Source organism: Leucoraja erinacea, chromosome 14 (assembly GCF_028641065.1).
Source record: "Leucoraja erinacea ecotype New England chromosome 14, Leri_hhj_1, whole genome shotgun sequence".
NCBI classification, from domain to species: Eukaryota; Metazoa; Chordata; class Chondrichthyes; order Rajiformes; family Rajidae; genus Leucoraja; species Leucoraja erinaceus.
This window is the reverse complement of record NC_073390.1, coordinates 24,467,489-24,492,393: the sequence shown is the minus strand read 5'-3', so window position 1 is coordinate 24,492,393 and position 24,905 is coordinate 24,467,489. Positions and strand designations below refer to the sequence as shown.

At 49.6% G+C, this 24,905-nt stretch overlaps 1 protein-coding gene across 8 annotated transcripts in view; it reads right to left on the bottom strand.

Moving 5' to 3' along the window:
• Window positions 1-672: 672 nt before the first annotated feature.
• The window catches only part of tnika (TRAF2 and NCK interacting kinase a), a 118,860-nt gene continuing 94,627 nt past the window's right edge, over window positions 673-24,905 (bottom strand). For 4 of the 8 annotated variants that reach the window (XM_055645830.1, XM_055645832.1, XM_055645834.1 and 1 more), the window contains 14 exons: window positions 24,149-24,243; window positions 22,859-22,882; window positions 21,244-21,440; window positions 20,154-20,280; window positions 13,874-14,041; window positions 12,462-12,564; window positions 11,017-11,187; window positions 9,758-9,901; window positions 8,105-8,239; window positions 6,835-6,935; window positions 6,602-6,751; window positions 5,441-5,600; window positions 3,914-4,053; window positions 673-2,125 (listed from right to left, as the gene is read on the bottom strand). In XM_055645830.1, coding sequence (XP_055501805.1) covers window positions 2,042-2,125; window positions 3,914-4,053; window positions 5,441-5,600; window positions 6,602-6,751; window positions 6,835-6,935; window positions 8,105-8,239; window positions 9,758-9,901; window positions 11,017-11,187; window positions 12,462-12,564; window positions 13,874-14,041; window positions 20,154-20,280; window positions 21,244-21,440; window positions 22,859-22,882; window positions 24,149-24,243 — 1,799 coding nt within the window. In that variant the 3' untranslated portion in view covers window positions 673-2,041. The remainder of the gene's footprint in view (window positions 2,126-3,913; window positions 4,054-5,440; window positions 5,601-6,601; window positions 6,752-6,834; window positions 6,936-8,104; window positions 8,240-9,757; window positions 9,902-11,016; window positions 11,188-12,461; window positions 12,565-13,873; window positions 14,042-20,153; window positions 20,281-21,243; window positions 21,441-22,858; window positions 22,883-24,148; window positions 24,244-24,905) is intronic. The other 4 variants (XM_055645831.1, XM_055645835.1, XM_055645837.1 and 1 more) reach the window with 2 other exon arrangements.

Here is a 24,905-nt window from a genome sequence, read left to right as displayed (position 1 = left end):
TCTGTCCTTGCCCCCCTCCCCACATCTCACCACCCCCTCTGATGGCTGCAAACAATCTCGCAGACCACACTCCCCACCATTGACCCCATCTACACGTTGCGCTGCCCAATAATCAAAGCAGCCAACATAATCAAAGACTTGTCCTTGTCTCACCCCAGTCATTCCTTCTTCTCCCCGCTCCCATCCGACAGGCGGCACAGAAGCTTGAAACCGCGCACCACCAGACTCAGGAACAGCTTCTTCCCCTCTGTTATCAGGCGTTTGAATGGTCCTTCCATAAGCTAGGGCACTATCCGATTCACCCCAACCCCATTGCGGACATTGGACTTTGTCTCTGGGGCTGATGCACTACAATGCTGAGAACTATATTCTGCACTCTGTATCTTCCCCTGTGCTCTACTTAAGTTTGACCTGATTGTATTTTTGCAATGGTATTGTCTGTTCTGTTTGGAGAGCATGCAAAAACAAAGCTTTTCACTGTACCTCAGTACACGTGTCAATAAGAAACCTGAACCAAAGGGACCTCTGAGACTGGGTGGTGGCTGGGAGATGGAATGCCCTCGGGATAAGAAGGATAACATTTTTGAAAGTGGGGGGGGGGGGGGGGGGGGGGGGGGGGGGGGGGGGGTGAATTAGTAAGAAATGACACATTCAATTAATTTTTTTTATATACATAGAAAAAAGCTTCAACCTTAATACCTGCTGCTCAAACAGCTACACACAGAATGATAAGGAGGTAGGTTAAGGATAGGACCTGTAACACAGACTGATCCACGACAACACTCTAATCCATGATTAGCCATGCCGTGCAGCTAGTTAAAGAAAGAATATTCTTCACATCAGTCTCCAAACCACTTAGACAGATACATGTGGTGTCTCCATACAAGAGTATGAGGTTGGGCTCCCAAGTAACACATGGACACAAACTCCTTCCCTGCGACCACTATCATACCCTCCCCCTGGGCACAGAAAATGAATTGGTTATTTTTGGCATTTATACACAGTTTCAGAAATAAGAGTAGCCTCAAGTAGCCAGAGGTCCACCCTTACTCTCTACTATAATGCCAACTCTTGCCCGCTCACCAATGTACCAAACAGCTAATCATGAACACACTTGGGCGGGCACGCACCCATGGAGTATCCCGTGAGGGGCCGTGTTCAGAGGTTGGAGTGGAGACACCCCCCACCCCCCAATTACCCCTGGTAGGATTAATGCCAGCACTGACCCCCCCACCCCACCCCCCACCCTTATAGAAACACACACACACACACACACACACACACATCTAATGCACAATCCGCCCACACTTCCACACTCTGGGAAGGCAGAACTCAGGGAGAAATCCATGGTATTCCCTGTCGTATGGGATATCATTCCCAGCTCTAATTCCTCATTCCTTAACCCTAGCTATAGTAGCGTGTGTGTCCCATCTCTGGTAAATTCACTCCACCCAGTGTAAACGGAACCCCCGACCCCATACGAACAAGGGAACACGGGACTTTATAATCAGTAGTCATTCACCACCCTCTTGGGAAACTGCAGCTCCAACATGGCTAAGCCTCCAGCTAACTCAGAGAGTTACTTATATAGACAGACCCATCCACCACACCACCAGGACTCAGTTTCTAATACTGTACTTACAGGAAGCCAAAATTAAAAAGAGTAATTTGCAAGGATCTATATGTGTCGACATCCCTCCCTCTCCCACCCCACCAACGTGCCCCAGTTGGAATCTCCATCGTTCTGTCTTCAGGGATAACGGAAGCAACCAAATCTCCACCTACCCCGGAGCACACTGTGTACCAGCGGCTCCGACCGAAGACTTTCACCACGCACAGAAAGTTAATCGGGACTTTAAAAAATTAGGAAATTGCCGTTGGGGCTTCCAGACACACGATACAGGCTTGGTAATGTTGCAGTAGTCCCATTGCAGCCTTGATGTCAAGAGGCGTTGTGCCTTTAACGGATAGATTGCTCCCCAGGTTCTCGACGGACATGGTCTCGGTGCAGTTTCGAAGATCAGCGCACACCCGAACCCTGCTACCAGTTCATCATCGAGTTCCTGTTCAGTGTCATGAAGAAGACTTGGCTACTGCCGCCCGAACGAACCGAGGCAAAGAAGACCTGTAATCACAGGGGAGACCGTCATACGGGGGGCGGAGAATTCAGATATAGTGCAGAAACAGACCCTTCGGCCCATCGAGTCCGTGCGCACCAGCGATCGCCCGTACACTCGCACTATCCTACACAAACTAGGGACAATTTACAATTTTAACCAAAGTTGATTAACCTACAAGCTTGCACGTCTTTAGGTGTGGGGGGAAAACAGGAGCACCTGGAAAATTACCACACGGAGAATGTACAGACAGCACCTGTACTCGGGATCGAACCCCCGTCTCTGCCGTTGTGAGGCAGCAACTCTACTGCTACACCAGTGCTGCGGTGATTCAGCTTGCAATTATGAGAGGTATGTTTAGGATAGAGCCATCCGACCACACCAATCACCTGTTCACACTAGCTCTATAGATAAGACATATAGATATATAGGTGTCAGAGGTTATGGGGAGAAGGCAGGTGAATGGGGTTAGGAGGGAGAGATAGATCAGCCATGATTGTATGGCAGAGTAGACTTGAGGGGCCGAATGGCCTAATTCTACTCCTATCACATGATCTTTTGATACAAAGTGCTGGAGTAACTCAGCGGGTCAGGCAGCATCTCTGAAGAATATGGATAGGTGACATTTTGGGTCAAGACCCTTCTTCAGACTGACCTGCTGAGTCACTCCATCGTTTTGTGTCTATGTTTATTCACCCAGCATCAGCAGTTCATTTTATTACACCAGCTCTATGTTATCCCACATGCTCATCCACTCGCTACACATTAGGGGGCAATTTACAGAGGCCAATTAACCTGCACACCTGCATGTCTTTGGGAAGTGGGAGGAAACCAGAGCTCCTAGATAAAATCCACGTGGTCACAGGGAGAGTGTAAAAACTCCACATAGACGGCAGGACTTAACCCTGGTCTCTGGCACTGTGAGGCAGCAGCTCTACTGCTGCGCCACTGTGGCATCCATAGATAGGATCGACAGTCAGAACCTCCCCCCCCCCACCCCACCAAGGTGGAAATGTCAGAGACTAGAGGGCACAGCTTTATAGTGAGAGGGGGAAAGTTTAAAGGAGATGTGTGGGGCCAATTGTTTTCACATAGAGTGGTGGCCGTCTGGAATGCACTGCCTGGGGTGGTGGTGGTGGAGGCAGCTATGGTAATGGTGTTTACGAGGCTTTTAGATAGACACATGAATATGTAGGGAATGGAGGGATATGGAGCATGTACAGGCAGATAAGTTGTATGGTGCCAAGTTAAACCAATCTCATCTACCTGCATGTGAACCTCCATTCCCTGTATATCCATGTGTCTAACTAACCATTGGATTATACCCCCCTCCACATCCCCCCTCCCCTCCCCACTGTTTCATGTACCCATCCTGTTTCATGTACCCCTCTACCCCCACTCTGGCGCGCACACATTTCTCCCAGTATCTCCCCCCCCCCCCCCCCCCCTATGCCTACGTCCCCTTCCAGCCAAATCCCTCCCTTTGGCTTTACATTTCACTCCTCCTCTCCTTATCTGACCCTTTCGTCTCCTTTAGCCTTTGTCACCTCACCTGTATTCACCTATCACTCGCCAGGGTTTGGCCTGCTTCTTCACTTTTCCTGTGTTCTCCCCACACACCCCCCACCTGCATCAGTCTGAAGAAGGATCCAACCCGAAATGTTGCCTGTCCATTCCCTCCACAGATGCTGCCTGACCCGCTGAGATTCTCCAGCACTCTGTGGCAGATGGCTACCTAAAAGCCTCTTCACGGAGCCGCTGGTGGCCCGGGGTTTGCGGGCTGGTGAGACCCCTACCTTGTCGTTCCGTTCGCACAGAAACTTCAAGCGTTGAGCTCTCTTGTGCATGAAGACCCCGTCCAGATGACCCGTCTCCACCGAGCGGATCTCAATCGCCTTCTCTCCCCAGCCCATGATCTGGCTCGAGTGGATGTACGCTGTGGAGACCAAGAGGAGGTTCATCAAAACATTCATGTTATAGGGGAAGAATTAGACCACTTGGCCCGCGTTTACTCTGCCATTTCATCATGGCTGATCTCAAACCCAATCTCCTGCTTTTTCCCTGTAACCCCTGACACCCGGACTCATTTAATCTGTCAATTGCCGCCTTAAAAATACTCAATGACTTGACCTCCACAACCGTCTGTGGCAACATATTCCACAGAATTCCACGGAATCATCCACCCTCTGACTCAACAAATTTCCTCCTAATCTCCTTTCTAAAAATACATCCTTTTATTCTGAGGCTATGCCCTCTGGTCCTACACACTCCCACGAGTGGAAACACCCTCTTCACATGCACAAGGATTACCAAATTTACCAGGAAGGCTGCCTCCACCCTGGGGGCACAGTTGGATTCATGGGAGGGGAGGATGCTCCTCAAACTGCAGAGCATCCTGGACAATACATCTCACCCCCTCCATGACACACTGGATCCACCAAGATGCAGGACAGAATGCCACAGGAGATCCTTCTTCCCTGTGGCTGTCAAACTGGACAACTCCTCCCCCTTCTGTCATGGGGTATAGTGAGAGACCAACTCCCCTCCCCTCCCCTCCCCGCCCACCCTTCCTCCCCTCACCTCCCCTCCCAAAATCTTGCACATCCCCAATCCTTTCCACATCACTTTAATTTCATGTTTCATGTATTTTGTGTTTTTATGACTGTTGGCCGATCAATTTATCCTGGGATAAATAAAGTTTTATCGTATCGTATCGTTTCACTCTATGTAGACCTTTTACTATTCGGTAGGTTTCAATGTGGTTGCCCCCTCATCGCTCTAAACTCCAGCACGTACAGGCCCAGAGACTTCAAACACTCCTCATACGTTAACCCAATCATCCCCAGAATCATTCGAGTAAACCTCCCTTGGACTCTCTCCAAAACCAGCATATCTTTCCTCAGGTAATGGGCCCAAAACTGCTCTCAATACTCCAAATGCAGTCTGACCGGCTCTTTATAAAGCCTCAACATTACAGCCCTGTTTCAATACTCTAGTCCTCTCGAAATGAATGCTAATGTTGCAAATGCCTTCCTTACTACCACTTAACCTTTTGGGAAATCTGCAGTGTACATTGCAAGCTCCCCTCACCTACAGTGTCTGTGCTTTGTCTTTTCGGAGCTAACCTTCTGGTGCTCACTACCCATTCAACCTGCATGTTAACCTTTTGGGATTCCTGCAACAACTCCCAAAGGTCTGGGAACCTTGGAGTTCCGCAGGGTGCACAATTGAAGTTCACGTCAATGGTGGCCTTGGCACCCAGCCACGGGAGGGAGGGAGGGAGGGGACAGTGGGAAGAGGGAGGTTGGCTGTCTGTGCCTTACCGACGGAGGTTGGCATCTCCCCCCACTGCAGCACGATGTCCTTGGTGATGCGTCCGTAAGTGTTGACGTACACCCCCTCGTCTTCATAGCACACCAGCATCTCCATCCCCTCCGTCTTCGGCAGGATGATGAGCGCATGAGGTGTAACGTTGCCCTGAATCTACAGCCCAATAAGACAGGGGGAAGAGAGATGGGGATGGGGAGGGGGGGGGAGAGGGGAGGGGGGGAGGGGGAGGGGGAGGGAGGGGAGGGAGGAGGGGAGGGAGAGGGAGAGGGAGAGGAGGGAGAGGGAGGAGGAAGGAGGGAAGGGAGAGAAGGAGGGGAAGGAAGGAAGGGAGGAAGGAAGGGAGGGGGGGGGAGAGGGAGAGAGAGGGAGGGGGAGAGAGAGAGAGAGGGGGAGAGAGAGAGGGAGAGAGAGAGAGAGAGACTTTTACGAGAGTGGGTATGAGAGAGTGGGAGAGAGAGAGAGAGAGAGAGAGATACCATTAGAACTGGGGGGCTCAGGATGGGGGTGAGGGTTGAGATTTAAAGGGGAACTACTGAGGGGAAGCCAATTCACACAATGGCCGGTACATGGGTTGGGTACACTATATGGTGTATTTGGTGTCCATATGGTGCATGTGGTGGGTGAATGGTGTGCATATGTTGTGCATATGATATACAGTATGTACATGGGTATACTATATGGGTTTATGGCCTACAGCTTCAAGAAGAAACTAAAAAGCCATGGAATGTTGGCCTTCATTGCAAGGGGGTTGGAGTATTATTACAACAGTGCAAGGAAACTAGGGGCACATCATTGCTAGTGTACATCATTGCCCAATGCTTTTAAGTCCCTTTAAAAAGGGTTTTAGACTTTAGAGATAAAGCATGGAAACATGCCCTTCGACCCGCCGAGTCCACGCTAGCAGGCGATCACCCCGTACACTAGCACTATCCTACAAAGAAGGGACAATGTACAATGTTACTCCGCGTCAGAGCTCCTGCGGTGGTCTCCGCATTGGTGCTCCCCGTGGTTTCCGCGATGAATAGTAAATTTACTCTTGTCCGTTTCCCCACTTACCCAACATCGAATTACACAAGGACCGGTGGGACGTAACCTTTAGGTGAATCACGGAGGGTCTGCATAGTCTTGGATAAAGAACAGAGCGTGGTACTTACATGTGAGGGTACATATATGTCATGAACGGTCCCTGAATCCACATCGATCACGTGGAAGCCAGTGTTTGACCCATAGATAACCTTCAACCTTTGCCCCTCTTCCACCGTCAAGTCGACCAGTAATGGCCTGTGCTGGAGATCTGTAAAAAACTGTCGAGGAAACATTGTGCGTTTAAACAATGAAGGTTGTTGCCAAATAACATGGAGAAAAGCAAGGTGTGAGGCTACTGTACCTTGAAGGCCATGAACTTGTGGTAAGGTTTGGGGGCCCAGGCATAAATCTCCACCGCATTCTTCAGAGCGATCACCAGAAACTTAATCCTCTCGTACTTCACTGCAACAAGGTTGGAGAAGTTGGGAATAGATAGGGGAAGATTTAATTAGAACCTGAGGGGCAACTTTTTCCACACAGAGGGTGGTGGGTATATGGAACGATATGGAATCAATGATTGCAGATCCACTTCTGGGACCAGCAAGCAAAGATGTGCCTGGCTTAAGTGCCTGTTTCCCATTTCACAACCTAATTCACAACCTCTGCTGAGTTTGCCTTTGACTCATACTCGCAACATGGTCGTCATGAGGGCGTAGCAGGCCATGATGCTAGTCGTAGGTACTCGTGGCATCAAGTAGGTCGGTGCGTTTTTTCTAGCATGATGAAAAATGTCCATGAGTGAAAAAGGCCGTGAATTAGGTTGTGAAAGTGGGACAGGCCCTTTAAGCAGCATCATGACTTCACGCTGCCTTGGCAAAGCCACCTGTATAATCAAGGACCAATCTCACCCTGGTCACTCCCTCCTCTTCTCCCCTCAGGCAAGAGGTACAGAAGTGTGAAAACGCACACCTCCAGATTCAGAGTTTCTTCCCAGCTGTTATGAGGCAACTGAACTATCCCATCTCCAAATAGAGAGCAGTCCCGACCTGCTATCTACCTCATTGGAGACGCTCAAACTATTTTTAATCGGAATTTATCTTGCACAAAATGTTATTCTCTCTATCCTGTATCTGTACACTGTAGACGGCTTCAATGTAATGTCTTTCCGCTGACTGGATAGCACGCAATAAAAAAAGCTTTACACTCTACCTCCAAACACGCCACAATAATAAACTAAACTAAACTATGGAACAAGCTGCCAGAGGAGGCAATACTATAACAATATATTAAAGGCACGTGGACAGGTTCATGGATGGCGGGTAGGTGGGACGAGGGTAGATGGGGCATCTTGGTCAGCATGGGCAGGTTGGGCTGTAGGGCCTGTTTCCGTGTTGTATGAGTCTGTGACTCTAAATTAAGGATACTGGCACTGTATGGATCTGGGGTCCACATATGTACAGAACATTGCTGCACACATCTGGCGGTTCACATCTGTACAGACGAGGTAGACAGCCAGAACCTTTTCCCCAGCTGAGCCGCTGAGTTCCTCCAGCAGTTTGTTCTGACAACCTTATTCCACAGGGGAGGGGTCAAGAGTCAGGCCCAGCGAGTGGAGACCCAGCCCTACGTACCGACTTTGTAGTGTACACATCCCTCCAGATCCCCGACAGTCGTCCAACCCTGCTTCTTTTCCCCCTCAGGGTCGTTGTGCAGAAACCTGTTCTTCAGCCAGGACAGGTAGTACACCCTCAGCTTGTTCTTCTTCCCTATACAGAGGGTAAAGATTATCACAACATTTAAATCAATAACGAGTCCTCGTCCTCCAGTATACAGGGTCGTACACTCCCAGGCAGTGATTCCACCCCTAATCCCCTCCCCCGTTGGGCAGAAGATACAAAAGCTTGAAATCGCGTACCACCAGGTTCAGGAACAGTATCTTCCCCACTGTTATCAGACCACTGAATGCTCCTTCCATAAACTAGGGTGTGGTCCCAATCTTCCAACCTACCCCACTGATGACCTTGCACTTTTCTTTCATCTGCACTTTCAATGACAGTAACTGTTCAGCTGCAAAACTATATTCTGTACTCTGGTATTTTTCTCTTTGCACTACCTGTTGTACTTGTGTGTGGCTAGATTTTATTCATGTGCAGTCTAATTTGGATAGCAAATTAGGTTTTTGATTAGTACGGGTGTCAGGGATTATGGGGAGGTCAGCCATGATTGAATGGCGGAGTAGACTTTATGGGCCAAATGGCCTAATTCTGCTCCTATGACAAGAACTCATAGAACTCTCTGCCCAAACTTTGTGATGTCTCTCTTCCACCACAGTGTTGCTCCTTCAAACCTGCTGCTAAGGCAGGTTGTTGGGCTTGTTCACAGCGCCAGAGACCCAGATGCGATCCTGAATACGGGTGCTGTCTGTACAGTTTGTACGTTCTCCATGTAACCGCATGGGTATTCACCGGGTGCTCTGGTTTCCTCCCACACTTCCAAGATATGCAGATTTGTAGGTTAATTAGCTTCTGTAAATTGTCCCCAGTGTGTAGGATGGAACAAGTTGATGGGCTGATCGCTGGCTGGCATAGACTCAGTGGGACGAAGGGCAAGTTTCCACGTTGTATCTCTAAAATATACTAAATTAAACAACACCAACGTGTTTACAAGTAGAAAGAATGGTGAACTAAACCTCTCACCCCAGACACTCCCTCATCTCTCCTCTCCCAGCCGGCAAATGATACAGAAATATGAAAATGTTCACCTCCAGATTCAGGGACAATTTCTTCCCAACTGTTATCAGGCAACAGACCCATCCAATCGCCAACTAAAGAGCGGAACTGAGCTATTATCTACCTCAATGGAGACCCTCAGACTATCTTTAGTTGGACTTTACTGGACTTTATCTTGCACTCAGCATTATTCCCTTTTATCCTGCATCTGTGTAGAAAGGAACTACAGACACTGGCTTACACTGAAGATAGACACAAACTGCTAATATAAACAAAATGCAGTAACTCAGCAGGTCCGGCAGCATCTCTGGAGATAAGGAATTGGTGACATTTTGGGTCGGAACCTTGTTCAGATTGAAAGTAGTGGTGGGGGGTAGGGGGATGGTGTGGGGGGGGGGGGGGGGGGGGGAAGAGAGGGAACTGGGAACAAGAAAAGTCCAGGACAAATCAGTGCCGGCAACAGATGACCGTAGGAAGGTGGAGCCTAGAATGGCCCATTGTTGGCTGGGGAACTGGTAATGATGAGAGGGGTCTTCAACTCTTCAAACCACTTACCGGATATAGTCACCAGGATGTTGAGACCTTCCAAGACGTCCATTTGATGGAAACGCCTTCTACTGATCAGGTTGTAGACTTTCCCCTGCCCGCTCCGATCCAGCAGCATTAAACCGTTCTCAGTGCCCACCAGAAGGTTCACTCCTAGAAGACAAAGCGCGGAAGCCCAATTTTGTGGGTGAGGGGAGCTTGCAATGTTTAATGTATGCAGGATTCCCAAAAGGTTAACTTGCTGGTTGAATCGGTAGCACGGAAGGCAAATGCAATGCTAGGATTTATTTAGAGAGGACTAGAATATAAAAGCAGAGATATAACGCAGTAGCTTCATGAGGCACTGGGCAGACTGTATTGGAGTATTGTAGGCTGTTTTGGGGCCTATATCTGAGGAAGAATGTGCTGGTGTTGGAGAGGGTCCAGAGGAGGTTTACAAGAATTATCCCAGGGATGATTGGGTTAATGTATGATGAGCTTTTGATGGCTTTTGAGAGTGAGGGTGGAGGTGGGATTTATGGGGACAGTACGGGACTACCCGGGACTACAGTGGGCAGCTGGTTCCATCACGGTGCCAGGAGAGGCTGTTACGTCACATCACGTGTGGGCGAGCGCGAGGTGTGGCAGGTGCATGCGTCCAATCCCGTGCAAACACACATACACACACGCATATGTATAAACACACACTCGCAATACATACATGCACAATCAAGGTATGCAACGCACGTGCACAGCAAACACACTCACTCTTACAGGCGCACATGCAACACACACACACATTCCTCAATGCATTCTCACACACACACTCTAATGTACACACACACACACACACACGACTCCAAGTTATTCCAGGATAGGCAACATCTCCGTCCGGGCAATGTGATTCTGGAGAACCCAGACTGCTCTACACCCTCCAGGGGGTGCTGTTTAACACGGCCAACAATCGCCCCAGTCCCACCAATGCCAACGATGGCCCTGTCCCGCTCGTGACAATAATGACCCTATCCCACCAGGAGCATGCAGCTCCAGTCTGCGCCTTAGAAAAGCCCCGGCTGCCCCGGAAGCGGACACAGGAGACTGCCGACGGTCTTCCTGTGCAGAGTTCCAGAGACACAACACAGGGATCCCGGGCAGTGGAGCTGAGGAACCTCCCATCCTGATCCCAGTCCAAGCACCGTCAACTGGCTGATGAGAGTGAGGGAGTGGGGATATGATCGGAGGTGGTGGGGAGTGGTGGGCAGGAGAAGGGAGTGGAGCCCATGACTTACCCCACAGCGCGGCGCACAGTATTTCGGAGTTGAACCTCTTCTTGTATTTGCGGATCTCGGGGGTGTCACTGTGGGGCCGAATGTTGGTGGGATTGACGTTGACCACTGAGATCTTCCGGACTTCGTTCAGCTTGGCCTCTTCCTGCCTCAGCATCTCCGAGGTGAAGATCACTGTGGAAACACGGGAGCGTCCGAGAATGGAGAACAAGGAGGTACGCTCCGGGACTGGCAGGAGTCACACTGTCTAACCCCTCTCTAAACCACCGCACCCAAGGGTCAACGAGGGCAGGGCAGTAGACGTCATCTTCAGAGGCTTCAGCAAAGCCTTTGATAAGATTCCACATCTAGGTTACTCTAGAACAGGGGTGGGGAACGTTTTCATGTTGGAAGGCCGCATTAAGTTAGCTGTAATCTAATAAGGCCGCATCCAAGAAACTTCAATTTAATATAGGATTATTTTGTTGAATCTTCTTTTACTTTGGTATTTTAAATACGTTTATTTTAAGATTAAAATAAAAATAATAAAAGACGAACAAAAACATATTAATAAAAATAAAAGGATTTGTTTTACAAAATTTCGATTCATTCAAAAGGCCGCACTTAATGGCCTAGAAAGCCGCATGCGGCCTTAAGGCCGCAGGTTCCCCACCCCTGCTCTAGAAGATTGGATCACTTGGGATCCAAGGAGAGCGAGCTAACGATGCTGAATTAGTATGATGGAAGGAAGCAGAGGGTGGTGGCGGAAAGTTGCTTCTCAGACTGGAGGCCCGTGTTTAGTGACGTGCCTCAGGGATTGGTGCTGGGCCTATTACTGCTTGTCATCTACTGCATATCAACGATTTGGATGTGAATGTACACAGCATCAAAGACGAGAGGACATAGCTTTGAAGGTGAGGTGGGCAAAGTTTCAAGGAGACGTGCGGGGCAAGTTTTATTTTTACACTGGTTGCCTGGAACGCTGTGCCAGGGGTGGTGGTGGAGGGGGATACGGTAGTGACATCTAAGAGGCTTTTAGATGGGCACACGGATGTGCAGGGAATGGAAGGATATAGATCATGTGCCACATAAAGGTTGTGGAGGCCAAGTCAATGGATATTTGTAAGGCAGAGATTGATAGATTCTTGATTAGGTGGTTGCAATGGTTTAAGGGAGAAGTAAGGGTTATAAGGAAATGGTGTCATGGATTAGTCAGGATTGTAGGGAGAAGGCAGGAGAATGGGGTTGAGAGAGAAAGAGAGATCAGCCATGATTGAAAGGCGGAGTAGACCTGATGGGCCAAATGGCCTGATTCTACTCATACAACTTATGAACATGTGCAGGCAGAGATTAGTTTAACTTGGCATCATGTTCGGCATGGACATTATGGGCTGAAGGGCCTGTTCCTGTGCTGTACTGTTCTATGTTCTATGGTTCAAGAGAAAATTGGACAATTGGTCATCGCTCACCTGCTGCTGAAGACTCTTCCTCACTGCCACTGGGCGACGTCTGGAACACCCTGGGGTCCACAAAGGGGGCGAAGGAGGACTTTGTGCCAGTTCCACGGCCGAACTGTAATGCAAGCGCATCGACCGATCAGGGCAAGGGGTCCACCCTGGGGAAGGACCAAAGGCCTGTCCCCCAACAACACCCACACATTGAACAGAGCAAAACCTCTCAAGCCCTTAACCTTTAGACTTTCGAGACACAGTGTGGAAACCGGTCCTTTGGTCCACCGAGTCTGTGCCGACCAGCGATCATCCCGTACACTAGCACTATCCAATACACTTGGGACAATTTACAATTTTATGAAAGCCAATTAACCTACAAACGCGCACGTCTTTAGAGTGTGGGTAAAACCGGAGTACCTGGAGAAAACCCACGTGGTCACAGAGAACGTGCAAACTCCGTATAGAGAGCACCCATAGTCAGGATCGAACCTGGGCCTCTGGTGCTGTGAGGCAGTAACTTAACTGCTGCTTCATCATGCCGCCCCCTTCTATAAATGTTCCGGGTACATTGCTGAAGAGAAAGAATAAAGTAGAAGGAAGAAAGGAGAGAGAGAAGAATGGGGGGGGGGGAGTGGAGTGTGGAGTGCCTCCCTGCTAGCTGTTTTCCCCGTTGCAGGTTCGAGGAAGACGGAGCGATCAAGAGAATGGGCGGCCAAGGCTGGGCCATTGCAGGGGGTTAAGGATAGAATTCCATGGCTTGGGTCCCTGGCGGATGTAGGCATGGTCAGCGGTAACATGGCAACAGGAATTGTGAATGGCCGGAATTGGAGGTGTGCTGAGATCTCAATGGATTAGTGGAAAGGGTGGAGGAGAAAGCCATGGAAGGTTGAGAGTGAAACCCGTGAGGCCTGGGGGCCGAGAGCAGGTACTAATATCAACATATAAAAGACACTTGGACAGTACATGGATAGGAAAGGTTTATAGGGATATGGGTCAAACGCGGGCAGTCGGGACCAGCATTGATGCGGTATCTTGGTTGGCATGGGCAAGATGGGCCGAAGGGCCTGTTTCCATGCTGATATGAGGAGGTCAGATCCCAACCCAAAACGTCACTTATCCATTCCCTCCACAGATACTGCCTGACGTGCTGTGTTTCACCTACACTTTGTGTTCTGAACAAATATTTAAGTTGGTTAAGGGAATAGAAATGGAAAATGTTTGACCCTATGTCAATGATTTTACCCTACGACACCTTGACATAGAATCACAGAAGCAGCAAAGAAGGAGGTTGTTCAGCCTATCGTGCACTGTGCTAGCTCTTTGCAAGAGGAACCTTGTTGGTGTTGGTTGAGGTCTATCTAGGAGAGGGTTCCTGGGGCGAGAGGGCACTCTCCTCCCGGTGAGGCCCTCCCAGCCGTGGCGCCACCTACCCCAGCGGCTGAGTCCTTTTCCTGAGCGAGCTGAGATGATATCCGCCCCATGGCTTCAGTTGGCGTGGTGGCAGGAGACTGGCTCTGCTGAACCAAATCAGGCAGATTGGTTTGGCTGGCAAAGCCATTACTGTCAGCATGGCCACTCCGCGATCTGTCGCCACAAGTCTGCAGAGACACAGAGAGGCAGATAGATAGATCGATAGATAGATAGAGAGGACAGGCAGAAGACAGACAGAGGGAAGCACACACACCACCAGCTGCTGCCACCTAAGACAGGGCAGGTCTAGCCCCTCTCCGCCCCCCCCCTCCCTCCTCTTCCCTGATATAAGGACAATGGCAACAGGAATTGGGGAAGGCCGGAATTGGAGGTGTGCAGAGATTTCAATGGATTTATGGGAAAGATGGAGGAGGCGAAACCCATGGAAGGTTGAGAGTGGGAGCAGGACAAGGCAGCAGAGACAAGGCAGCAGAGACAGGAGAGGAGGTCATCATGCATTGGGTAAGGGAAACAACAGGGCTGTCATCTCTGGTTGGCCCACTACGCAAGGCCATTGGTCTTCTAACAGCCCATGGGAAGTACTCAAGCCCTCCACGCCCCATGGGAATGATCTCCAGCACCAATCGACCTTCAGAAAGGCGATGAGCAGGAATTTCTTCAGCCAGAAGGTGGCATCGGTGGAATTCGTTGCCACTAAAGGCGGTGGAGGCTACATCATTGGGTCTTTTTAAAGCAGAGATTGACAGGTTCTTGATCAGTAAGGGTGTCAAAGGTTACGAGGGGAAGGCATGAGAACAGGGTTGAGAGGGAAAGATGGATTAGCCACAATCGAATGGCGGAGCTGACTCAATGGGCCGAATGGCCTAATTCTGCTCCAATTACATGAACTTGAACTAACTGGCAGTGAGAATGGAGGGTGGGTGGTGAGGAAACAACACGGGATGTGGGAAAGGGCTGGATGATGGAGAAGGAGAGGGTGGAAGGAAGGTTGCCGACTTTCATGCTGCCATCTAAGACCAGGCATGACCCATGGTGGAGAACATGGAGACCAGGCTGGTGCAGAGTTACATAGACAAAGCACTTCAACCCTCGCCCAGGGACACAGCCTGGCACCGGGGTACTGCACTGGGGCCCCATTGTGAGTCACACTGAGAGTACTGTGCGGAGTTTGCACATTCTCCCTGTGACTGCATGGATTTCCAACCACATCCCAAAGTCGTGCAGGTTAATTGGCTTCTGTCAGTTGTAACATTTTCCTAGTGTGTAGGACAGTGCTAGTGTATGAGGGGAGGGGGGGGCGGGGAAATCGCTGGTTGGCACAGACTCGGTGGGCCGAAGAGCCTGTTTCCGCGCTGTATCTCTAAATCAAAAGCTGAAGAAACGAAAACTAAAAACACTAGGTTTGACTCCTTAAATATCCCAGGAAAGAACAGAGATCTTACTTAGAGGGGAAGGCTGGTAATCGGAACATGTGAATTGAAGACACAGACACAAGAGACCGCACGCAGACAATAGAAACTGGAGCAAACAAAAAACAAACTTGTGCAGAAACTCAGCAGGTCAGGCAGCATCTGCGGTGGAGATGGAGAGGTGTTGTTTCGGGTTGCGACGCTTCCTGGAGCCGATGAGCATGAGGGAGGCCACAGATGACAAGGAAATATAGATGGGGTTGATGGGATTGCCCTGTGAGCTAGCATACACTTGATGGGCTGAATAGCCTCCTTCGCGATCACAATATGAAAAACTATTCAACGACAGTGCGTAGAATATTCACCACAGCCAGTTTCAAACTGTGCAGTAACAATGGAGACAGGAGGAACTGAAGATGCTGGAATAATGAGCAAAGCACAGAGTGCTGGAGGAACTCAGTGGGTCAGGCAGCAAATGTGGAGGGAATGGACAGTCGACGTTTGGGGTGGGGAAGGTAATTGCAGGAGGCAAGAGGGGAGGTGAGGTGTCAGAGATGCGAGGGGTGCTTTCTAAAGGCTGTCTGAACGAAAAGGGGAGGCAGATTTAACTGGTACTTCCAAATGAAAGCTGGATAAAGGGGAAGCTGGATCATAGAGTCATACAGCATGGAAACAGGCCCTTCAGCCCAACTGATTGTATTGATGTATGGTATCATCACCTGATTGGATAGCATGCAAAACAAAGCTTTTCACTGTACTCTATACACTTGACAATAATAAACCTAAACCTATCATAAACCTTCTCCTGTGCACATTACTCCAAACCTGGGACAAGCTGCCAGAGGATGTTATGGAAGCAGATACATGGAAACACAGAAAAATAGGTGCAGTAGGCCAGTTGGCCCTTCGAGCCAGCACCGCCATTCAATATGATCATGGCTGATCATCTAAAATCAGTACCCCTTTCCTGCTTTCCCCCCCCCCCCCCCCATGCCCCTTAATTCCTTTAGCCCAGAGAGCTAAATCTAAACCCTCTCTCGAAAACATCCAGTGAATTGGCCTCCCCTGTTCTCTGAGAGAATTCCACAGATTCACAACTCTCTGGGTGAAGAAGTTTTTTCGTCATCTCAATCATAAATGATCTATCCCTTATTCTTAAACTGTACCCCTGGTTCTGTACTTCTCCAACATCGGGAATATTTTTCCTGCATCTAGCCTGTTCAATTATTTCAGAATTTTATATTTTTCGATAAGATCCGCTCTTCTTATAAATTCCATTGAATACAAGCCCATTCGACCCATTATTTCATCTTAAGTCAGTCCTGCCATCCCAGGAATTAACCTGGTGAATGTATGCTGCACTCCCTCAACATTAATAATGTCCTTCTTCAAATTAGGAAATAAAAATTGTGCACAATACTCCAGGTGCGGTCTCACCAGGGCCCTGTACAACTAAAGTAGGACTTCCTTGCTCCTAAACTCAAATCCTCTCGCATTGAAGGCCAACATGCCATTAGCTTTCTTCACTGCCTGCTGTACTTCCATGCTTACTTTCAGTGACTGATGTACAAGCACACCCAGGTTTCATTGCACCTCCCCTTTTCCTAATCTGACGCCATTCATATAATAATCTGCCTTCCTGTTCTTGCCACCAAAGTGGATAACCTCACATTTATCCACATTATACTGCATCTGCCATGCATCTGCCCACTCACCCAACCTATCCAAGACACCCTGCAGCCTCATAGCATCCTCCTCGCAGCTCACACTGCCACCCAGCTTTGTGTCATCCGCAAACTTGGAGATGTTGCGTTTAATTCCATCGTCTAAATCGTTAATATATATTGTAAATGACTGGGGTCCCATCAACGAGCCTTGCGGCAACCCACGTCACTTCAATGAGGAGTTTTTAAACATATATTGATAGGAAGGTTTTAGAGGGATATGGGCCAAATACAGGCAAATAAAACTAAGCCAGCATGTAAACTTAGGTTGGCATAAACAAAGTGGGCCGAAGGACCTGTCTCCATGTTGTGCAGCTCTGTGACTTGTTTTCTCACTTTCCTTGTTCTAATGGAACTTTGTCAACCTGAACCATTAAACATCTCTCTATCTCTCTCACACTCACTCACATTCTCACTCACTCACTCACACTTACACACACTCACTCACTATCTCTCTCCCACTCTCTCTCACACTCACTCTCTCTCTCTCACTCACTCTCACTCTCTCACTCACTCTCTCTCTCACTCTCTCTCTCTCACACTCTCTCTCTCTCTCACTCACTCACTCTCTCACACTCACTCTCTCACACTCACACTCACTCTCTCTCTCTCACACTCACTCTCTCTCTCACTCTCTCTCACTCACTCTCACTCCCACTCTCTCCACACTCACTCTCTCTCCCACACTCACTCTCTCTCTCACACTCACTCTCTCTCTCTCACTCACTCTCTCTCTCACACTCTCTCACTCACACTCTCTCTCTCACTCACTCTCTCTCTCACTCACTCTCTCTCTCTCTCTCTCTCTCACTCTCTCTCTCACTCACTCTCTCTCTCTCTCTCTCTCTCTCTCTCTCTCTCTCTCTCTCTCTCTCTCTCTCTCTCTCTCACTCTCTCTCTCTCACTCTCTCTCTCTCTCTCTCTCTCTCTCTCCCAAACTCTCTCTCTCTCTCCCACTCTCTCTCTCACTCCCACCCACTCACTCTCCTTCCCTCACTTTGCCTCGCTCCACAGAAGTCGTCTGACATTGCTTGTTGCTGTCAGGATTCAGAATATCCATTCCTCTGGTCGGGGCGTGCAGCCTGTTAAGGCGGTGGGAACGGACTCAATAGGAACCTTCTAAAAAGTAAGGAGTAAATCCTGCAAGGGAAATGCTGCAAGGCTCTGGCCAAAGAACTATTTCAAAGAGTTGACCAAGTGCACTGAGCAACCTCCTTCTGCGCTGTGAGATTCAGTGATTCTATCAACAAATAATATCCCAGCGGTTAAAGTCCAATGGTCTGTCGTGGACCAACCACGTTGATGCGACAGCCATGAAGCCACACCAACACCCCTACATCGTGAGGAAACTCAGCATGTCTCCAGTGACCCTTACAGACATCTACAGATGCACCATAGAAAGCACACTGTTGAGTTGCATCACAGCTTGGTTTGGGAACAGCTCTGCTCAAGGCCGCGAGAAACTGCAGAGCATTGTGGATGTAGCCCAATCCATCACACAGACTAGACTCCCCACCATCCACTCCATCTACATTTCATACTGCCCCGGGAAAGCAGCCAACATAATCAAAGACTTGTCCCAGCCTGGTCATTCCTGGTTCTCCCTGCTCCCATCCGGCAGAACGTACAGTAGCTTGAGATGTTTTACCAGCACTCAGTTATACCATCTTCCCCTCTGTTGTCAAGTTTCTGAATGGTCCTTCCAAAAGCTAAGGTACTGTCCGATTCACCTCTACCCCATTGTGGACATTGCCTATGGAACTGGTGCGCTACAATGCTGAGACCTATATTCTGCACTCTGTATCTTCCCCTTTGCTCTACCTGCTGGATTGTACTCGAGTTTGACTTGATTGTATCCTTGTATATTATCGGATCTGGTTGGAAAACATGAAAAACAAGGCTTTTCAGTGTACCTTGGTACACGTGACGGTATTAAACCGAAACCTAAAGACACATGTTTGCCTTCCCTGATCAACATGAACGGAGCAGAGACAACAGGAACTGCAGGAGCAAAACTTGAGCAAAACATAAAGTGCTGGATTAACTTAACTGGTCAGTCAGCATCTGGGGAGGGTAAGGACAGGGAACATTTCAGGTCGGAACTCTTCTTCAGACTGAACCCATCTGTAGCAGGGTCCCGACTAGAAACGTCGCCTAACCATTCCCTCCCTAGATGCTGCCTGATCCGCTGTGTTCCTCCAGTACTTTGTGCTTTGCTTGTGAACTGAGAGCAGATCCTGGTGTGGCTTTGCTACAGATGTTGTCAAACATCATTGTAGGCTTCATAGAATCACATGGGGACCACATCTGGCCAGATGCACAGGGTTTAGCCCATTGGAGGTTCAAGCTTCTCGAAAAACAGGACTCATCCTATAGGAGTACTTTGCCTTGGCATCATGTTCGGCATAGACATCGTGGGCCGAAGAGCCTGTTCCTGTGCTGCACCGCTCTATGTTCTACGTCTCACCAATTCCAGGACTGCAGGGAGAGCCGTGGCCTGCTGGACTGTGATCTTTCTCCCCAACCCCTGCTCCTCCATCTTCTCAAACCATCTCTCCCTCTACCTCCACCCCTCTGACCTCCAGCATCACAAGGCTGAATAGTGAAAGGCCTTGATGGAGTGGATGTGGAAAGGATGTTTCCACTTATGGGAGCGTCTATGATCAGCGGCTACAGCCTCAGAATAAAAGTGTGTACCATTCGAATCAAGATGAGGAAGTATTTCTTTAACCAGTGTGTGGTGAATTTGTGGAATTTATAGCCAGACACGGTGGTGAGTTTTTTTTTTAAGTGGAGATTGACATGTTCTTGATTAGAAAGTGTGTCAGGGGTTATGAGAAGAACGCAGGAGAATGGGGCTGAGAGTGAAAGATAGATCAGCCATGGTGAAGCAAACTTGAAGGGCTGAATGACCTAATTCTGCTCCTTTGTCTTATGGCCCACTCCCTGCAGGCATCACTTCATCACTCGGCTTTGCTGGTCTCCTAAAATCTGCCCAACTCACTCAACCAACCTGCAAGGTTTCCTTTTACAAAGTGAGGCGGACAAGAGGTTTTGCTTGTTCCTTACACCAACGGGCCGGCCCACCAAGTGACCTTTCAACCATCGCTCTGCTTGAACCTTGAACCCACGGAGCAGGCACGTACCTCTCGGATAATCAGGGTTCCATCTGTGGACGGGTTTCTGTAGAGATCGGAGGAGAGGGGTCCCTCCCCCTGCACCACCCCGTACTCCTTACTGTAAAGCTCACCGGCATCCGGGGCAGAGGTGGGCCTGCAAGCAAAGAGCTGGAGTCAGCAGAGGCAATGTGTACGCAGTGAGGACTGAGGGCAGAGGAAGGAGAGAGACCAAGGAGGGAGAGGGGAGCGGGAAGAGGGTTGAAAAGGGAGAGAAGATTGGCAGCACGACAGCATTGGTTCTCAGGCTTGGGTGCTCAACCCCGTTGGGTGGGGTTGGGAAGAGATGATCTTCAAAGGCTGCTTTCCACGCACCAATGATAAGGGGATTGTTTAGTTCAAAGATTTTTTTAAACCACTCTGCCTCTTGGACAGCTACAACTCCTGAAAAGGAGAAATAAGGAACTGCAGATGCTGGTTCATTAAAAAAAAGGACAACGTGCTGGAGTAACTCAGTGGGTCATGCAGCACCGCTGGAGAACATGAATTGGTGATGTTTTGGGTCAGGACCCTTCTTCAGACTGGGGTGATGTTTTGGTCGGGACCCTTCCTCCGTCTGATTGTAAGGTCCCAACCCCAAAACGCCACTTATCCATGTTCCCCAGGGATGCTGCCTGAGTTACTCCAGCACTCTGTCTTTTTTTTTCCGTAAATCAGCATCTGCAGTTCCTTGTTAGTCATGTACTGAGTGAGGTGGGCTGTCGAGTGTGAAGTGGACGGTCGGGAGAGTAGGGGGTACAGCGCCGCCGAGAGCGAGGAGGGCGGCTGAGAACGAAGGGGCGGGGAGGGGGGGGGGGGGGGCGCAGCTGGAGCAGGCCTGGTTCACCTCTGTGAGCAGAAAATGTCTATTTGATGAACTTTATGTAACTTTGTCGGGTACTAAAAACGTGGCGACTCTCTGTGTACTGCCTAGGTGTGGTCTGCTGTATTATTTTACTGGGTTGTGTGCAAAATCAAAGCAATTCACTGTATCTAGGTGCATGCGACCATAAAGTATCATTGAAACGGGTCGGTACTCAGTGTCGTTTTCCAGCTGGGAATGTGTGACCTTTCCCCTTACATGATCCTGGGAATGCCGCTGACCGGCACCGTTCCGTCCTGAGCTTCATTGTCCCCATCTTCCTCCTCCTCCTCCTCCTCCTCATCGCTGCTCTCCGATTCCTCGCTGGACGAGGAGTAGTCAGTGACTTTAATGGGAGGCCGGCTGGTCTCGTCAGCTCGAAGCTCCCGTAACTCTTTAGCCAGTGCCGTCAGGTCCTGGGGGAGAACGAAACGAGAGAAAATATAAACTCTCCAGAAGGAGATGATGCCTGGTTATTCTTGATCGGTATTGTGGGCTGGGGAGGGAGGGGTAGGAGGGGAGGTTCGGTGGGGGCAAGTCTCCAGTGCAAGGAAGGACACTGGGGGCTTCCACCCCAATAGGGGACGTGTAGAGATATCTCTACCTGTGGGCAAGTCCAGAACTAGGAATCAAGGCCATTGCCGCCGCATCGATGTAGTCAGGTATTACGGAGAGCGTGGTGGCAGTGGGTGAGGGAGAAACAGGAATGGGGTTAATGGGAAGCCAGATAAACTCAGAGAGGGAGAGAGGGAGGAGATTGAGGGAATGAGGGCATCGAGGATCTCAAAGTCCTGCTCCTCAACAATCCAACAGCAGATGTCAAGAGTCCGATGGGAGATCAGAAAACATTTCAAAGTTGAGTTTAGTTTATTGTCACGTGTACTGAGGTACAGTGAGAAGGTTTTGTGCGCTAACCAGTCAGTGGAAAAACATGATTATAATCGAGCCGTTCACAGTGTACAGATACAATCAAAGGGGAATAACGTTTAGTGCAAGATAAAGTCCAGTAAAGTCCGATTAAAGATAGTCTTAGGGTCTCCAATGAGTTAGATGGGAGGTTAGGTCCGCTCTCTAAGTTGGTGTTAGGATGGTTCAGATGCCTGATAACAGCTGGGAAGAGACTGTCCCTGAATCTGTACTTTTGTACCACCTTTCTTGTTAGTTTTGGGAATGGGAATGAAGGCTAATTGGTTGAATTGCCCATTGAATATTGGAAAACATGGTTCACATGACTATAGCTCCAGTGAATCACCCAACCAATCGCAAGAATTCAAACCGTTACTTTTCAGAAACGAACAATTAGAAAACTCAAACAAAAAAGACACAAAGTGCTGGAGTAATTCAGCGGGTCAGGCAGCATCTCTGGAGAACATGGATAGGTGACATTTCAGGTTGGGACCCTTCTTCAGAATGAATGTAGTTGGGGAGGGATGGCTGGAAGAGAGGTGTGGGTGAGCCAGCCTGGTCAGTGATAGGTGGATACAGGAGGGGGGGGGGGGGGGGGGTGTTGGTTGGCAGATGGGTGGACAAAGACCAGCGATGAAAAGAATAAAAGTGTGAGATAACGAGACAGATGGAAAATGTGAGGAGAAAGGAATATATGGGGAAGGAGACATGGAGACATAGGTGCACATCCGGGTTAGTCTGAAGAAGGGTCAGGACCTAAATCATCACCTATCCATGTTCTCCAGAGATGCTGCCTGACCAGCTGAGTTACTCCAGTACTTTGTTTTTTTTTGGTTGACCAGCATCTGCAGTTACTTATATCTACGATAGTTAGCTCATTTTGGAGTCAGCGCACGTTCCCACGGTTACCTGTGGAGGTGGCACTAACCTCATCTACGGCTTTCTTATAGCTCTGGGAGGGAGGGAAGGTTAGTCCGCGATCGAGATGAAAGAGAGAGAGAGAGATAGAGAGAGAGAGAGATAGATAGAGAGAGACAGAGAGAGGTTAAAGAAAAAAAAATTGGAGATGTTAGTTTAAAAAATAGTTAAAACTGACAAGACAATTTCAACACCTGATGACACATCACTCGATCAAACAAAATAACGGCATTGCTCACTAGCCCCTCCTGTTGTCCACAAGCGGTTATTCCTTCCCTAGTCAGTCTGAAGGAGGGACCCGACCCAAAACGTCGCCTACTCCTTTTCTCCAGAGATGCTGCCCGACTCCCTGAGGTACTCCCGCACCTTGTGTCTATCTTCGGTATAAACCAGCATCTGCAGTTCCTTCCTACGCAGGGGGCCAGTAACACCCTCCCTCTGCCTCCTGCTCCCTGGGGAAAAGAATCCCATCCTATCCAGTCTCTCCTCAAAACTAAGAACCTTCCAGAAGGCCTAGAGGGGGTTCATAAGTCACAGGAGCAGAATTAGGCCATTCGGCCCATCGAGTCTGCTCCGCCATTCGATCATGGCTGATCTATCTTTTCCTCAACCCCATTCTCCTGCCTTTTCCCCATAACCTTTGACACCCTCACTAATGAAAAACCCATTAATCTCCCGATTTAAAAGTACCCAACGACTTAGCCTCCACAGCCATCAGTGGCAATGAATCCTACAGATGCACCAGCTTCTGGATAAAGAGGAGGCGGTGCCCTCTGGTTCTAGACCTTAGTTCCATCCCAATGCAACGTCCTCTGCACCCTCTACTGCCACCTGCAAGCATCCTTGCACTTGCTCATCAGTCTTCCTCTGTACCTCAACACTCCTTGGCCCCCCCACCAACAGGTCGTCAAGGCAACAAACAAAAACTGCTGCATGCATCGCAAAACAGTTCTCAGGGATAACGACAAAAGAACAGGGAGACGTGGGCTTGACTGGATAGTCCCACTAAAAATGGGCCGTGCAGTCTTGTGCAGCCAGATGGCACCAGATGGAGCCAGAATGCACACGATGGGCCGAATGGCATCTGCAGGTGCCATGACTGTGTGTGAGTTGCAAGTGAGGGGCCTCAGTCCGTTGGGTGGCCCCTCTGCCTGTTAGCCCAGTTGACTGGTCAACCCTCTCCATCTGTTGTCCCAATACATTGGTCAGCATGGGAGCATGGTTCTGTCTGTCGCCCCACTCTGCCTATCGTCCCCCCTCCCCCTCCACCGTCTCCGCTCGTAGTCGGGCGTGGACTCACCGCCGGCCTCCCCGGCCGCGACAGCTCACGACCCTCCTCAGGTCTCCGGGCGGCGTCGTGCGGCAGGACGGGTGATCCCTCGGCTTTGCCTGTCCCTGCGGCGACAACGAGGGAGCAACGTGAGGGGCCGGCACAGACCGCCCCAAACAACCACCTGCATTCACATAGCGCCTGGCCCCAAATGCTGGAAACTCAACTGCAAAATCTGTGGTCGTGGGGGACGGCGTTCGTGCCAGTGGCGCAGCAGTAGAGTTGCTGCTGCCTTACAGCGCCAGAGATCCCGGGTTCATTCATGACTACGGATGTTGTCAGTACGGAGCTTGTACGTTCTCCCTGTGGGGTTTCTCTGGCTGCTCCGGTTTCCTCCCACACTCCAAAAACGTACAGGTTTGTAAGTGTGTAGGATAGTGCTAGGGTATGGGGATCGCTGGTTGGTGGGGGTTCGGTGGACTGAAGGGCCTTTTCCCGCGATCTCTAACGTCTAACGTAAAATAATGCCACCTGTGCTCCAAGGAATAAAGTCCTCGCCTGCGCATACTTCTAATGCAGGGAAGATTTACGAGGATGTTGCTGGGACTCGATGGCCTAAGCTACAGGGAGGTACGGGCAGGCTAGGACTTTCTGAAGAAAGTCTGAAGAAGAGTCTCGTCCCGAAACATCACTCATTCATTCTCTCCAGAGATGCTGCCTGTCCCGCTGAGTTACTCCAGCATTTTGTGTCTACCCCTCCTCATCCTTCACCCCTCCCTGCCCTTTC